Here is a 16470-nt window from a genome sequence, read left to right on the forward strand (position 1 = left end):
TATTGCTGATCCAGATGGCCGTTTCACATTTGTGTCAGGAAACTTGCAGGGCTCACTTGTGATACTGGCTAGCGTGTACGGGCCGAACTGGGATGACGACTCTTTTATAGCTAAACTTTTCTCTTCACTTCCAAATCTGGAAAACTATCATCTTATTATTGGAGGTGATTTTAACTTGGTTCAGGACACTCTGTTGGATAGATCGTCAACTAAGGCCTGTTCCCTGAATAAATCTGCTAAAACCCTAGAATTTTTCAAAACTCAGCTGGGGATTGTGGATCCATGGCGACATGCGAATCCCACTACTAAGGCATTTTCCTTTTTCTCTCATCCCCACCGTACATATACACGTATAGACTTTTTTCTTGTTGATATTAGGTTTCTCTGTAAAATTAGCCATTGTCAGTATCATGCTATCGCCATTTCAGATCATTCACCAGTTTCTTTTGATGTGGTATTAGCGACCCCGTCTCGACCCATTAAACATTGGAGATTTAACTCTAGCCTGTTGATAAGGGATGACTACACACATTTTTTGAGATCACAGTTCTCACTTTTCCTTGAGTTGAACGATTCTACTGAAGTGTCAAGAGGTGTATTATGGGAAACGTCGAAAGCCTACATGAGAGGCCAGCTTATAGGATTTGTGTCAAATTTAAAGAAGAAAGAGTTAACTTACACGTCCAGTTTATTGAATAAGATCAAAGATCTAGATGGCAGATATGCATCAAACCCAGATCCCAACCTCTATACAGAACGTGTGAAAGTTCAAGCCAGTCTTAATTTAACCACCACCGCAACAGCTATGGTTCAATTAATTAAGACTAAGCAACGCTTTTTTGAATCTGGCGACAAGGCAGGGAAACTTCTGGCTTATCAAGCCCGTGCCGAAGCAACCTCTAAGCTAATCCCAAAGGTCAAGTCTGCTGCTGGTGACATAATATCGGACCCAGAGGGAATTAATGAAGTATTTGTAAGTTTCTATTCCAATCTGTACACTTCAAGTTCTCCCCCTCTATCAGAAGAAACTCTCCAAAATATACATTTTCCAAGAATAGATAGAGATCTGACGAAAGGATTAGGGGGACCTATCACTGTAGTAGAGGTACAAGAAGCCATTAAATTCTTAAACACAGGTAAATCGCCGGGCCCTGACGGTTACTCTGCAGAATACTATAAAGTCAATTCTGATCTTATGGCACCGTTGTTGAAAGATATGTATAATGAAGCCTTTTCAAAATGTCAATTACCCAAGACTTTGTCCGAAGCTACTATTTGTTTAATCTTGAAAAAGGATAAGGATCCCTTGTTGTGCAGTAGTTACAGACCAATTTCTCTTTTAAATATTGATTTTAAAATACTATCTAAAATCCTCGCACTTAGGCTACAACGTGTTCTGTCACAAATTATCGCCTTTGACCAGACGGGGTTTATGGCCGGCAGGCACTCATATGACAATTCAAGACGCCTCTTGAATATTATCCATACATCGTGCAACTCAATTCCAGAGGTTGTGGTATCTCTTGACGCGGAGAAAGCTTTCGACCGCGTCGAGTGGAGCTTCCTCTATGAGGTGATGGATAGGTTTGGCTTGGGGGCTGATTTTATTCTCTGGGTTAAGCTACTATATTCCTCGCCATCCACCTGTATTCGTACTAACAACAACTTGTCTTTGCCTTTTCCACTTGAGAGGGGCACTAGGCAAGGGTGCCCTCTCTCACCCCTCCTATTCGCCATTGCTATCGAGCCTCTTGCAATATGGCTGCGTTCAGAGGATAGATTTAAAGGCATTACAAGGTTCGGTGTGACTCACAAACTCTCCCTTTATGCAGATGACTTGCTCCTGTACATTTCTGACCCTCTAAACTCATTCCCGGTGCTTTTTGACATACTGGACCAATATGGTACACTGTCAGGATATAAGGTCAATTATCAAAAAAGTGAGTTGCAACCCCTTAATTCCCTGGCCAGAGCTCTTCCCCACTCAATAGTGCCTTTTAAGTGGACAGAAACCGGATTTAGATATTTGGGGGTTTTTATTTCCTCTTCTATACATAAAATGATGAGGGAGAATTTTCTATCCCTACTAGAAAATGTTGGGAAAGATTGTGACCGTTGGACTTCTCTACCATTGTCAGTGGCAGGGAGAGTTAACCTGATAAAGATGAGTGTCCTCCCAAAATTCTTGTATCTTTTTCAACATGTCCCGATTTTTCTTACCAAGGCATTTTTTGACAAGTTAGAAAAGATTCTGTTACATTTCATATGGGGAGGGAAACAAGCTAGAATTTGCAAGTCTATTCTTCAGTCCTCTAAAAGTGATGGTGGTCTTGGTTTGCCCAATTTTAGACACTACTATTGGGCAGCTAACATACAAAAACTTTTACAATGGGTTCATAACGACCCCCCTGTAACAGCCTGGGTACAAATGGAAACTGCATCTAGCTGTTACTCATTATCATCAATACTCAGCTCATCACTCCCTTTTTCTCCAACCCTTGTTGGGGATAATCTAATAGCTAAGGAAACAGTAACTATTTGGCGACAGTTCAGAAAATACTTCGGGCTACTTGGACCGTCTTTGCTAACACCTTTATCAAAAAATTTTAATTTTGCACCTTCAAACACTGATGCGGCCTTTAGTAGTTGGAAAGATAACGGACTTAGGACTGTTAAGGACTTGTATAGTCAGGACACCTTTCTATCTTTTGCTGACCTATCGTCCAAATACGACCTGCCTAACTCCAACTTTTTTCGCTATCTTCAGGCTAGAAATTTTGTAAAAACGCAGTTCCCTCACTTTCCCAATCGGCCTCCAGAAACAAATCTGGATATCATCCTGCAGACGAACCCTCATCAAAACAGACTGATATCAACCTTGTATAAAATACTAGATGTTTTGGTCCCCAAATCCATTTCTCATATTAAGTTGAGATGGGAGGAAGAGCTTCAGACAACCCTGCCAGAACAGCAGTGGGATCGTGCTTTGAAATTGATTCACTCGTCTTCAATTTGTGCTCGTCATGCTTTGATTCAGTGTAAGGTGGTCTATAAAGTACACTATACAAACGCAAAATTATCTAAAATCTATCCAACCATCAGTGATGCCTGTAGCAGATGTGGACTATCGCCTGCCAACCATGTCCACATGTTTTGGTCATGTTCGAAACTGAGTGCATTTTGGAGGAATATATTCGACACACTTAGCCAAGCATATGGCCAGACTGTCCTTCCTAACCCACTCTCTGCAATTTTTGGCATTCCTCCTGACTTGAACTTATCTGGTCCCCTCAAACAGGCCCTAGCCTTTACCACTTTACTGGCCCGGAGGCTTATTCTGTTGAAGTGGAAGCTTCCCCACCCCCCAACTCATGACCATTGGGTGAGAGATGTACTCTTTAACTTAAAGCTGGAAAAACTTAGATTCTCTCTAAAAGGTTCTATTAGGGAATTTAATAAAATCTGGAAATCATTTCTCTTGCTGGTCGACACTATTACTTTACTTCCTGAGTCTGCAGTGAACTGAGCGAAGCTACATTATAATGTTTTTTTTTGTTTTTGTTTTTTAATCTTATTTATACCTTATCTATTTGTTTTTCCTTTTGTTTTGCTTGGTCCTTTCTCTGTTATTTGTTTTCTCTGTTTTTGTTTTGTTTGTTTTTGTTTGTCTGTTTGGTTACGGGGCGGGGGGAGGGGGGGGGGAGTTGTGGTTGTTGTTGTTTTTTGGGGGTTATGCTTGTTATGTGTATGGGTCCTGAGGTGTTGGTTTTTTTTTTTGTTTTTTTTGTTTTTTTGGGGGGGGGGTTTGTGTGTGTGTGTGTGTGTGTGTGTGTGTGTGTGTGTGTGTGTGTGTGTGTGTGTGTGGGCAGAAACTGGTTTTCTGCAGTGCTTTGTCTATTGTAGACCTGGTAGGGGGAGAATTTGGGTTGGGGGGTTGGAGGGTATAATGGACATACCACTGTTCTGAAATCAAGATGGACTTAGCTGTTGCTAACTTTGTATGTCATTGTTGAAATTAATAAAACAAAGTTGAAACGAAAACAGGAATAAGAATACAAGGGAATTACACATTTCAACTATTGTGTGTCTATTGCACTGTTGGATATTTTAAAATCTCATAAATATTGCACAGTGAAAAAGGCACTACAGCTCAGTTGTTCCCGCCCTCTTTCCCCCCCGTGTCCCCTCCCTCTCCCCTCCAGCGAGGAGTTAAATGGTTTGATGGTGTGTGGGACAACGGAGAGAAGGCTTGGTGGATATTCAGAATTTAAAAAGGCTTTTTCCATCTAGATGACGATGCTTGTTTAATTTTGAATGTTTTACCTTCAGCAGGCCTCTTCCTGCAGCCTTTACACCTAAAACATGGGTGGACTTTGGCCTAAAAACATTCTCATATATCATTTAATGTACCAGGTATATGTAAGCACACGTCTTGGGGCAAGTTGAGAGTGTTGCCTTTTCCACACAACAACTACAATCTGACCTTTTGTTGTTATTCCCCAACACAAACAGAGCAGACGTTAAATAGCCTCAATCTGCAAACTTTTTTAATATAACCTATATAATGACCTCCTATAGGAATAGTGCAGATAATGCACAAGTGGTCAAGTGGGCCTCATGTATGCAGTCTGTATGCTTCACCCAGGCTCCACCCTTTACCTAAACCAGGTACTTCTGTTAGCTGTTGTCAGCTAGATGAGAGAAATACTAAACTGAATTATGTAGCATAAGAAACAAGTTTAGCTTTATTTATAAAGTAGGAAATATAAAGATCAGAGACAAAAAACTTGTATTAGTGCTGCAGTGCCGAAGATGGTCAAACTGTAAAGGAGGAGTAAAAGTTGATGAAAACTCATTAACATACTGCGCTGAACAATGAATCTTGTAGCTTTGACAATAAAACTGAATGAGTGCCGACTCTGAGTGTCTGTCCTCAACAGGTTTTTGCAGTGATTTTCTTAGATTTAAATCAGGTAAAACTAATCCTCCTAAGAAAACCTGATAAGTTTGAGATAATGTGTAATAAAAGTGTAACAGCAGTACACCAAACGATTAAACCTGCTGAGCTGACTACAGATCATTTTATATTTAAGATGAAAACTACTCTCCTACCTGCTGCCATGTCGCAGTGCTGAATTCAGCTGAATGGAAAAGTGTCAGGACAGCCAGGAAGCAGCATGTGTGTCTGTTTGTTCAGCACCGGGTATGACATCGTATCCTTATAATCCTCTAATGAGATTGGCAGCCAGTGGCCTGGAAAGTAATAGATTACATATAATGGGATTAGAGTAATGTGACAACAAGTTACAGTAATTGCATTACAGTAAACTAAAGAGGACTTTGTGTGTTTTAACTCTTTGCTTTAAGTGTATTAATTTTTTTGTGCTTTTACCGATCAGAACTTATTTTGTCCCCTATTCAGTATAAATCTTTGATTTTAGGTGAAGCTTTTTCAGCCACCGATAACGCAAACGTGACAAATATTATTGAGAAAATTTATAATTTAAAGAACTGATGTGTTTAAATATCAAACAAATCTGAAACCTTGTGGGATTTTGACCAACTGGAATTTTTTTGTACTCTGGGCACCTCAAAGTGATTCGTGTTTCCTCCTGCGACAGGACAAGGGATCTTTCAGTTGTTAAGCAAACATCACCACACTATGGAGACACAAATGAGTTGCTGCTACAGGCTACAGATGGATGTAATTGTAACAGCAATCTGAAATACCTCTAAAACTCACTCAGCTGTCAGATTCAGCTGTGCTTCATTTTTAAATGTTAACATTATGATAAAACTACCTGATAATTTATAAGACTGTCTTTCTGCTAATGCTGTTACTGTGAATATTAATTCCAGATCTCTAAAACTGTCCAATTTCAGTATATTTATTGTCTTTGTTGAGTGTCGTCTCTCTCTCACACACACACACACACACACACACACACACACACACACACACACACACACACACGCAGAATATAACAACTGGAAGTTTCCGGCTTTTTTAATACTGTCACTATCTTCAATTTGAGTCCAACTGACTACTTTTTCCATCAGACCATTAGCTCTTCGTTTTATCCCCAAGAATACTTGAGAGTTTTTAATGGACTGAATGTTCAAGGCTGTTTCCGCCTTTAATGGGTTTCTGTTTACCGTTTACCTCCACAAGCTGCTCCGTTTGTTCCATTAGAGAAACTGAAAGAACTGGAAAAAAGCACCGGTGTCACGGTGCTCTCAAAACGGACTTTAGATTTATGTTTGACTTTCAGAGCTTTGATTTATGCTTAAATTGCTTTCAACACAAAAGTTATTTGAAATAATGTGACATGCTGCAAGTGATAAGATTAAAAACTCTGTTGTATTATGATAATACTGTGAGTAAGGGGTTATCACGGGAGAACAAAAGCTCCTTTGATGTTGATGCCTTAAGCAAACCATAAGCAAACACTTCAGAACAGGTGGTGTTGGTGTGTGGGTGGTGCTTCCTTTGCTTTCACTAACTGTTAATTGCTGCATAGAGATACAGAAACTACTTGGTTAGCACAGGAAGAGATGAGCAAAATATTGTATGATTTTTGATAAATGTGACGCTATTCCGTCTGTCATGACAGCAGCTGAAGTGCTGAGTTAGAGTGCAGTATGGTGAGTAAAAACACAAAAAATGTATACATTTAATTAGTACCAACAGTTGCTTTTGGATGTTTAGTGTTGAGGTTTTTTCTTTTCTTTTTCTTTTTTTTGTTGAGGTTTTTTCTACCCTTCATCCACCTGGACATCCTCCCCACACTAAACGACTGGCGTTCCCTCTGGGATGATTCATGCAACCACTAGAGGGTGGTGTGATTTACAGTTTTTCTGAATTGCTAAAACACTAAATCCCATTGTAAAAACTAATCTGTCAACTATGAAAACTCTTTCGTCAAATCAACCTCACAGTTGCCAAAATCTTAAACACTATTCATCTGGTGAGGACACCATTTGCAAATCTGAATCTCCCGTTTACCAAAACTCTAAACACATTCTCAAACACAAAACACATTCAGCGGTGTGGTGCACTTGTACCCAGAATGGTGCACACAGGCAACAGAAGTTAAACACAATTAACACTGTTTTCATCATTAACACACTACCACTCAAAATTGAAAACACATGTTGCAACCTCTTCTGCTTTTTGCTCGATTGAATACAGCTTCATCCACGGAGATGTATTCATGAGGCCTAACCATTGAGTCAAGCTCAAAGATTCTCTGTACACAACAAACTAACTTTAGTTCTGTAAATGAATAATATGATGTATACATGTGCTATGCATACAAATATACTTGTAACTAAATAGTATTTTGTTTAGAACTGAAAGACGGCCACATGAGGGTGGAAGAACACGCACGCGCTCACAACACCAGGAGACACTTATTGTGGATATGGTCCGTCAGAATAATGCAGTTCGACTGCATGAAATACAGCAGTGGATTACAGAAGACAACATACATGTTGAATCTAGCAAAAAGGAGAAGAAAAGGTTGCAATGTCATAGGTCAGCGTGCCATTATTGAACTGCCTGGTCAGCGTGGTGGAAACGTACCTATCTGTGGTGCCATCAGCAGCTATGGGGTTCTCCACAGTCTGTTACTGTTGGGCCGTACAACACCGAACTTATAGCAACATCCCCGGAGGGTCTACGGGATGCTTTGCTCGAGTAGAGATCGCGAGCAGGCAGAGCTTCCCATATCATTTGAGACAACGTGAGCTTTCACCGAGGTCCAAGAATATGCAACTGGTTTCACAATGAGCATTTTTATCAATCTGTTTCTTCCACCATACTCTCCCTTTTGAACCCTATCAAGGAGTTTTTCTCAGCATGGAGATGGAAAGTACAGTGGGGCAAAACAGTATTTAGTCAGCCACCGATTGTGCAAGTTCCCCCACTTAAAATGATGACAGAGGTCAGTAATTTGCACCAGAGGTACACTTCAACTGTGAGAGACAGAATGTGAAAAAAAAATCCATGAATTCACATGGTAGGATTTGTAAAGAATTTATTCGTAAATCAGGGTGGAAAATAAGTATTTGGTCACCTCGAACAAGGAAAATCTCTGGCTCTCACAGACCTGTAACGTCTTCTGTAAGAAGCTTTTCTGTCCCCCACTCGTTACCTGTATGAATGGCACCTGTTTGAACTCATCATCTGTATAAAAGACACCTGTCCACAGCCTCAAACAGTCAGACTCCAAACTCCGCCATGGCCAAGACCAAAGAGCTTTTGAAGGACACCAGGAAAAGCATTGTAGACCTGCACCAGACTGGGAAGAGTGAATCTACAATAGGCAAGCAGCTTGGTGTGAAAAAATCAACTGTGGGAGCAATCATCAGAAAATGGAAGACATACAAGACCACTGATAATCTCCCTCGATCTGGGGCTCCACGCAAGATCTCATCCCGTGGGGTCAAAATGATCATGAGAACGGTGAGCAAAGATCCCAGAACCACACGGGGGGACCTGGTGAATGACCTGCAGAGAGCTGGGACCAAAGTAACAAAGGTCACCATCAGTAACACACTAAAACGACAGGGAATCAAATCCCGCAGTGCCAGACGTGTTCCGCTGCTGAAGCCAGTGCATGTCCAGGCCCGTCTGAAGTTTGCCAGAGAGCACATGGATGATACAGCAGAGGATTGGGAGAATGTCATGTGGTCAGATGAAACCAAAGTAGAACTTTTTGGTATAAACTCAACTCGTCGTGTTTGGAGGAAGAAGAATACTGAGTTGCATCCCAAGAACACCATACCTACTGTGAAGCATGGGGGTGGAAACATCATGCTATGGGGCTGTTTTTCTGCCAAGGGGACAGGACGACTGATCCGTGTTAAGGACAGAATGAATGGGGCCATGTATCGTGAGATTTTGAGCCAAAACCTCCTTCCATCAGTGAGAACTTTGAAGATGAAACGAGGCTGGGTCTTCCAACATGACAATGATCCAAAACACACCGCCCGGGCAATAAAGGAGTGGCTCCGTAAGAAGCATTTGAAAGTCCTGGAGTGGCCTAGCCAGTCTCCAGACCTCAACCCCATAGAAAATCTGTGGCGGGAGTTGAAAGTCCGTGTTGCTCGGCGACAGCCCCAAAACATCACTGCTCTCGAGAAGATCTGCATGGAGGAATGGGCCAAAATACCAGCTACTGTGTGTGCAAACCTGGTAAAGACCTATAGTAAACGTTTGACCTCTGTTATTGCCAACAAAGGTTATGTTACAAAGTATTGAGTTGTATTTTTGTTATTGACCAAATACTTATTTTCCACCCTGATTTACCAATAAATTCTTTACAAATCCTACCATGTGGATTCATGGATTTTTTTTCACATTCTGTCTCTCACAGTTGAAGTGTACCTCTGGTGCAAATTACTGACCTCTGTCATCATTTTAGGTGGGGGAACTTGCACAGTCGGTGGCTGACTAAATACTTTTTTGCCCCACTGTATACGACGAAACCCTCACACAAAGGAAAATCTACTTCAAGCAATGAATGGAGCATGGTGAGATGGGAATCTTGCCAGGGCTGGATTGGGCATGCTAAAGGATGCTTTCCTTGTTGCATCGCAAGGGAGACCATAACATATGATGTGGATGAAGTCGTGTGGCCTGACCCAGCACAGAGATGCTGAGGCAGATTAAATTATCTGAATATGCTGTAAAAATATATATATTTTTATGTATATGTAACTTTTTTATTGCAGTTTTTTTTGTTAAAATGTGAGTGCAAGAATAAATGAATGAATAGATGATGATTATTTTCCAGCTATCCCACAGCGTTTTGTATTTATTTCTGTTTGCACATTGGCTGGTTTTGTGTGGCTTTTGACAGTAGTGGTTGATTTTGATAAAAGTTAAAGTAGTTTTGGGTCAAATGTTTGGTTTTGCAAGACAAGTTGAAGGTTTTGTGTGTGTAGCTTGAATTTTACAGTTTGTGTTTAGTGTTTTGGGACAAAGAGATGAGATTTTAGGAAATGTGTTTTAGCAATTCAGAAAAACTGTAATGAAACATGCAACATTTCCTGGAATTAGTGATACCATCACTCACAATGCTAGAGGCTGTTTACACAAACATTTATTAATGATTTCAGTTTCTGTCGTTTAGACTACAAACCTGCTTTTGAAGCCAGGAATCAGACTGCCACGGTCTGTGGTCAAATGGTGTTTGTGTGGAATGCAGGATGTGGACTAATGTTGAACTCACTTGATAAAACAAAAAACAAACAAACAAATGAAAATTAAAAATCAAAATCAAACAGGGCAGGACAATAAATGCAAGTTCAAGGACCCTCCTGGGAAATAAGAGGCACAAAGCACAAGGGGACACTCAGCTAATATATACAGAAGGGTGATTGGAGCAGAAAGGAGACACCTCGGGGACAGAACTGAACTAAATCAGAATAACAAGCAACAGAAGAAAAGTAAAACATGAAAGCAAAGACAGATGACTATCAAAATAAAGCAGGAAGTGAGTAAACTGATATGACAGACTAACATACAGATTTGACACAATGTGACACAAGGAGAAGACTCAGATGGTAAACAGATTAAGCCTTAAACAGGATACTAACAGCAGAAACGTAACTAAATAAGTTTCAACAATAACAAAACTAAGAACCAAATAGAAGACCGGGATGTTAAACAGGCACAAAATGAAACATCTGGATCCAAAACCAGAACCCCTACGGTTCCCCCTGCAGGTAGCTTGCTCTCAGGACTTAAGACCACGTGAGTCCAACTCAAATCAAAGATAAAGACAAAGTGTTGTCTAACTGAATTCTTAGCTGCAAGTTAACTAGTCTAGTTTTCAGAAAATAGATGTTATCTTTCAAATGAACTCCCTCATATTTATTTAGAGTTGTAGTGAAATGTTTTATGTATCTAAATACTTAAAGTAAGGTGTGGGTGCAAGCCAAACCCTAACTTTAAATGAGTCTCTGGTGACTTGAAGGATGTTAAAATGTAAAGGTGATAAATGTCAGAGCTCAGTATTCATAAAGAGTTTTTGGGAGAAGCGGAGGAAGGTAAGGAGGTTAAAGCCATGGTTCCTTCACCTTTCCCATGGTATTACCAGCACCCGTCTCCATCAGGGTCATCATTACAATAGAATTAGTTAAATCACCTGAGACTTAATCAAAACTTTACCTTTGTAGTCATACATTGTGGACTCAGACAACAAAAAGATGTGAATGTTTGTGTAGAAGTCCAAACTCTTACTCACACATTTGACCCTCCTCTTCCTCTTTGTTTGAACATGTCAGTCCGGTGCTAATCGGCTAATATGCTGCAGATATTTACAACACAACAACATCAGCGTCAGCAGTGTGGGGATTTGCCACGGTGTATTTATCTTCACTGATTTTTCTGACTTTATAGTCTGAGAACATCAAGTCTGTTTGTCTGATGGGCACTGCACACAAATCTGTCGATAACAGTCTAAAAGGAGACGGCCACTCGGGAGCGAATCGTCTACCGAGGCCATTGCTCGTTGCTTTTTAAAATAAAGAAAGACATTTAATGGATTCTTCTTTTGCAGATGCTCCATTCCTGCAGCAAATTTCATTAAAATTTTCCTGGTAATTTTTGTGTAGTCTTACAAACTGATAATTAGAGAAGTGCCATTGAAAACGTACAAACAGGCACAGATGGAAACAGCTCATTATCAGTTTTCTGCTGGTCTGATGTCATAACATGAACACATTATAAACACATTTTAATACTACGATGAGTATGCTCACAGGTCCAATGTATTTGTACTAAATTTAACTATGTTACTTTCTACTTTGGATGCAAATATTAATATCAACATTATATAGTAAGTAATTAAAATAACCAGCTGGTGTGATGATAAAGAGATTTATACAACAATACCTAAACAATAACCGTCCAACAGCACATCTGCTTAACTGCATATGACTTATGACTAGCTTGCAAAACAAGTATCCCAGATAAAAATATATATGAGCTTAATAATAAATAAATGTAACAAATAAATAATAATACAGCAGTAAGAGGAAACCCACAAACAAACATCAGTGTCAAAAATAATAACCACATTACTCCAAGAAACAAGTAAACAAAACAAAACAAAACAAGGAGAAAAAAAAAAAGAAAGAGTCCCTCCATCTAACGTTAGCCAATCAGACCATTTCTCACTCTGTCACAGTCTGGCAGAGGCAGACTGCATGTATTGTGAAGAGTGGACCCAAAGTGCAGACATGAAGGAACTTGGACCAAAGCTTGAGTATTAACAATAAGCGAGCCGTTTAATACGGCTGATAAAGTACAAAAACAAAAGGCAGATGCACACAAGAAACAACTTAGCTAGAACTAAACTGGGAAAACAAAATGATAAACACAAAAGGCAAAGAACAAAACCTTGAACGGTGCAAAAAACCTAAACATGGAAAATCCTGGAGACATGACGTGGAACAACAGACGACCTGACAAAGAATGAACAGAAACACACAGACTAAATACACACAAGGGTGATTAGGGGAAGTGGAAACACATGGGGAAACAGCTGACACTATTCTGACATAACGAGACAAAGGAAGCAAAGCTGACTACACTGACATAGAACACAGACCTTCAGAATAAAACAGGAAACATGAGACGCAGATAAGACAATATAAACTTGACAACATAAGCAGCATGAAACAGGGAGAGGGAAACTTAAATACAGGGGTAGAAAACACAAAGAGAAACTAATAAACAAATGAACTTAGCTACCCTAAAGAACTAAAACATAACATCCAAATGAACGAAAACTCAAAACGCTGGGTCAAAAGACCAGGAACATGACACACTCTTCAGACTCCTTCAGAACGAACAAGTTCACTGCAAATCCTACAGGGGGGTGGCGGTGTGATTGGTTGGAATAGCAGTGTGACTGAATCCTCTGCTCTGGGTCAATCCATCACAAGCTGCAGCTACACTTGCAAATGAACACACAATCACACTGGAGACACCTCGTGCACAGCTTCACAGAGGGAGAGAGGTGTAGACTGTTTTTGCTGTGCAGTTCTGTGCGCCACTAAGTTAACCTCTATGCTGATCAATATTGCATCATGCAGGAACGGATATAAAGATTGTGGAAGGCGGATGAAGCGTGAATAAGGCAACGTGTTTACTGTGGGGAAGTAACTTTGAAGCAGAGTCAGGACAGGCTTCGTGGTCTGAACATCACGAGTGTCAACACAGGACTTCAGTACATCTGATGGTTGTTTTTGTCAAACATGACTGACCCACAAAGCCAAACGCTGACTATGAAGTTCTTACAGAGGATGCAAGATGTTACAATTAAAATATTAAAAACTAGTTATTTTAATATGCACACAACCCAACAAAAGGACGTTTTACAGCTTCATTAAAGAAGAAAACAAAAATGTCCACAAAAGTCCCCAAGTCTTTTAAAAGTCCATAAATCAGGCTTTTAAATAAACATATATTTTTTTCAGCAATCACAGACAAACCTGTTAGTTGTGAGAGATTCAGAGATATTTCTGTGGGATTTTAACAGCATACAGATGTGACCTGTCAGACATTTAAAAAATATATAAATAATATCCGACTGCTTTTCCAAGAAAGTTTAGCCCTGCGAGCTTGAGCGAAAGAACGATGAGTGTCCCTGTTTGGAGGGGTCGAGCGATGGGAGGAAGTAAGAACGTCATCATTGGTATGTTTGTGCTTTGGTGACAGACTATAAAATCAGTCAGTGCATCAGAGGAACAGAACAGCAGAAATCTGTTTCACTGCTAAACAACAAACTGCATCAGACAGAGAGTCAGAGGGCAGGTGGTGAGTGTCTTCATTATGTGTTGTTATTTATTTACTTTATAGTCTTTTATTTATTTTAATATTCTAAGATATAACAGCTAAAGCAAAAGCAACAGAACAGATTGTTTATATGTAATGAAGATAATTTTATATTAAAAATTTCAGCATTTTACAGTGATGTGAATGTTTGAGAGAATTGTACTTTGTTACTCTGTTGCATAATTTCTTAATTTTTTATTTTATTTTAAAAAATGCATTAACTTAACATAAAAAAGTGAAAAAGTGGTTTCTCTGCTGTTTGATTGGTATAAATGTAATGTTTAGGAATGCATAAATACAGCAGTGCAATGAGACATGTCGCAAGCTTTTGATAGAAGACAACATGAACAAAATGTGTCATTTAAAAAATTATTTTATGCCTGATTCACATTTTCATTCCATTGTTTGACATTTACTTCTTACTTCTGTCATGTGAAATTTTGTTCATGTGTGTTTTCATTCTGTCTCCCTGTGGAAATATGGGACTATATATATATATATATATATATATAACTCTGTAGAGTTTAGAAACTAGAAGATTGGTGAATGTATCAAAAGAAATTTGAGAATGATTTGATTTTTGCACTATAAATGTCTTACCTTTTGACCTCTTAACCTAACCTATTGTTTAATTAGAATGATCTTATCTTATCTTATCTTATCTTATCTTATCTTATCTTATCTTATCTTATCTTATCTTATCTTATCTTATCTTATCTTATCAGAGTGCATTTTGGAAGAAGACACTGATTTAAAGCCAGGATGAACTTAACCTGACTGTAACTGTGGTTGTCTTGTACTGTGTATTTCAACAGCAGATGCACAGAGAATGTGTCCTGTGTTGCTATTGGTGTCTGTAATAGTAGTGGACGTGGCCAGAGGAGCTGAAAGTCAATGCTGGGACCATCCCGTCTGTCAGGAGGTCAACTCAGAGAGGAGCATGATGGTAAACGCACACACACTGAGGCTGAACCAAAGCTGTGAAACTGCAGGCCAAGAAGAGCTGAGGATAAATAGTGAGAAGTGAGAAGTTTACCGTGCACAGATGATTTTAAGGGCCCAAGGTTGCATACAGACAGATTTGTCAGTGCTGCTGAAGTAGAATTACAGAGGTGATTCCACCATTCAGCGTTTCTGATCGATAACTGACGTCTTGATGTAAAATGTTATAGAAATGACAGAAAACGAGGGACAGAAGACCATAAATTCAAGGCCACAAACAAATCATTAATTTGATGCAGCATCATGATGGACTGTATATATGAGATGAGTCACTGTGAAGTCATTTACTGGGTTTCACTGGTAGACTCAGCATGGGTGGGTTTTCAGCCTGGGACGCCTGAACTCCCATCATTTGAGATTGGAGCAAAGGGAATTATGGGAAAACGTTATCATCTAAAATTTGGTCAGATGATAGCCTTTGATGGTTTGCACGTTTTGTCCTGCAGGAGTGTATTCAGCTTTGCCACTATGAAAACAACGAGAAGCCCATCATCCCTGGTGATGCCCACCTGCAGCCTCCTCCCCCATCGGGCCCTCTTTCTCTTTTACCTTTCCCTCCGCCCTTCTTCTCCTCTCCTCAGGCCAAACGCTCCTACTCCATGGAGCATTTCCGCTGGGGGAAGCCTGTTGGGCGAAAACGCCGCCCGATTAAAATCTATACCACCAATGGTCTGGAGGAGGAGTCGGCGGAGCTTTTCCCCGGTGAGATGAAAAAGCGGGAGCTCGCTGGTGAGATGATGACGATGGACGATAACGAGGGGAAGTTAGCAGAGGGGGGCCAGGAGGAGGTGCCAGATGACAGCCATGAGAAAAAAGATGAAATGTACAAGATGAAGCACTTTCGCTGGGGCGGCCTGCCGGCAAGCAAGCGTTACGGCGGGTTCATGAAGAGCTGGGACGAGCGCAGCCAGAGGCCGCTGATCACGCTCTTCAAAAACGTCATCAACAAAGAAGCCCAGGAGGAGAAGAGGGAGCAGTGAGGAGGGAGAACAGAGGGAGGGATGGCGAGAAGACGAGCAGACAGAAAAGTTTTATTCACAACTGCAAACAAGTCCTGTGACTAAATACAAGATGTGTTTTTGTCATTGCCACATTATGACAGGGTTATTAATCCATGAGTGCCGCATGATGTAATACGTCCATGAGCAGGAAATATGAAATTATTTGAATACCCCAGTTTTCCAAGTTTTTGGATATTTTGATTCAAAACACGGTAACCACCAAATATTACCAGATCCAATCAGCCTTTCTGTACAAAACAACGTTGGGGCTGCTTTCCATTTGTTTGAGCTGAATAACCAACGAGGAGAGAAAAGAACAAAGGGAAAGAGAGTGGTCTCATGTCACTCAGGTTAATAATGCTGTCTTATTCAGGGGTAAACAAGGAACAGTATCTTTATGTCTGTAAGTCCCTGCCTCCCAGACTGATATACTGGACCTAACACAGAGTTCTCGATGCTTCAGAAGAGTCAGAACTTTCATTGAGGTCATTACACTGCTGTCATTATAATCCCCCAGAACAAAAGTACAGATTTAGTTTTATTGTGACAGATAACGTCCAATGGAAGCTAACAGCTCGCTCAGTGAGATGCAAGTAATAAAAAGGATTATTATTA

The 16470-nt window shown here is 40.1% G+C and overlaps 1 protein-coding gene across 1 annotated transcript; it reads left to right on the forward strand.

The window, feature by feature from the left end:
- The first annotated feature begins 14681 nt into the window (after positions 1–14681).
- Positions 14682–15834, forward strand: LOC146643089 (pro-opiomelanocortin-like). The gene is made up of 2 exons (XM_085395651.1): positions 14682–14798; positions 15301–15834. The coding sequence occupies exons 1-2, from the start codon at positions 14682–14684 to the stop codon at positions 15832–15834; spliced, it is 651 nt and encodes a 216-aa protein (XP_085251777.1).
- The last annotated feature ends 636 nt before the right edge of the window (positions 15835–16470 follow it).

Source organism: Rhamphochromis longiceps, linkage group LG22 (assembly GCF_057381845.1).
Source record: "Rhamphochromis longiceps isolate RC_006_pf linkage group LG22, R_longiceps_female_GT1.1, whole genome shotgun sequence".
NCBI classification, from domain to species: Eukaryota; Metazoa; Chordata; class Actinopteri; order Cichliformes; family Cichlidae; genus Rhamphochromis; species Rhamphochromis longiceps.

Bases quoted from the DNA above. Each gene is read 5' to 3' on its own strand.
- LOC146643089 (XM_085395651.1), top strand. From the start codon at position 14,682: ATGTGTCCTGTGTTGCTATTGGTGTCTGTAATAGTAGTGGACGTGGCC. The intron at 14,799-15,300 runs GTAAACGCACAC...TTTGTCCTGCAG, and splicing joins ACTCAGAGAGGAGCATGATG to GAGTGTATTCAGCTTTGCCA.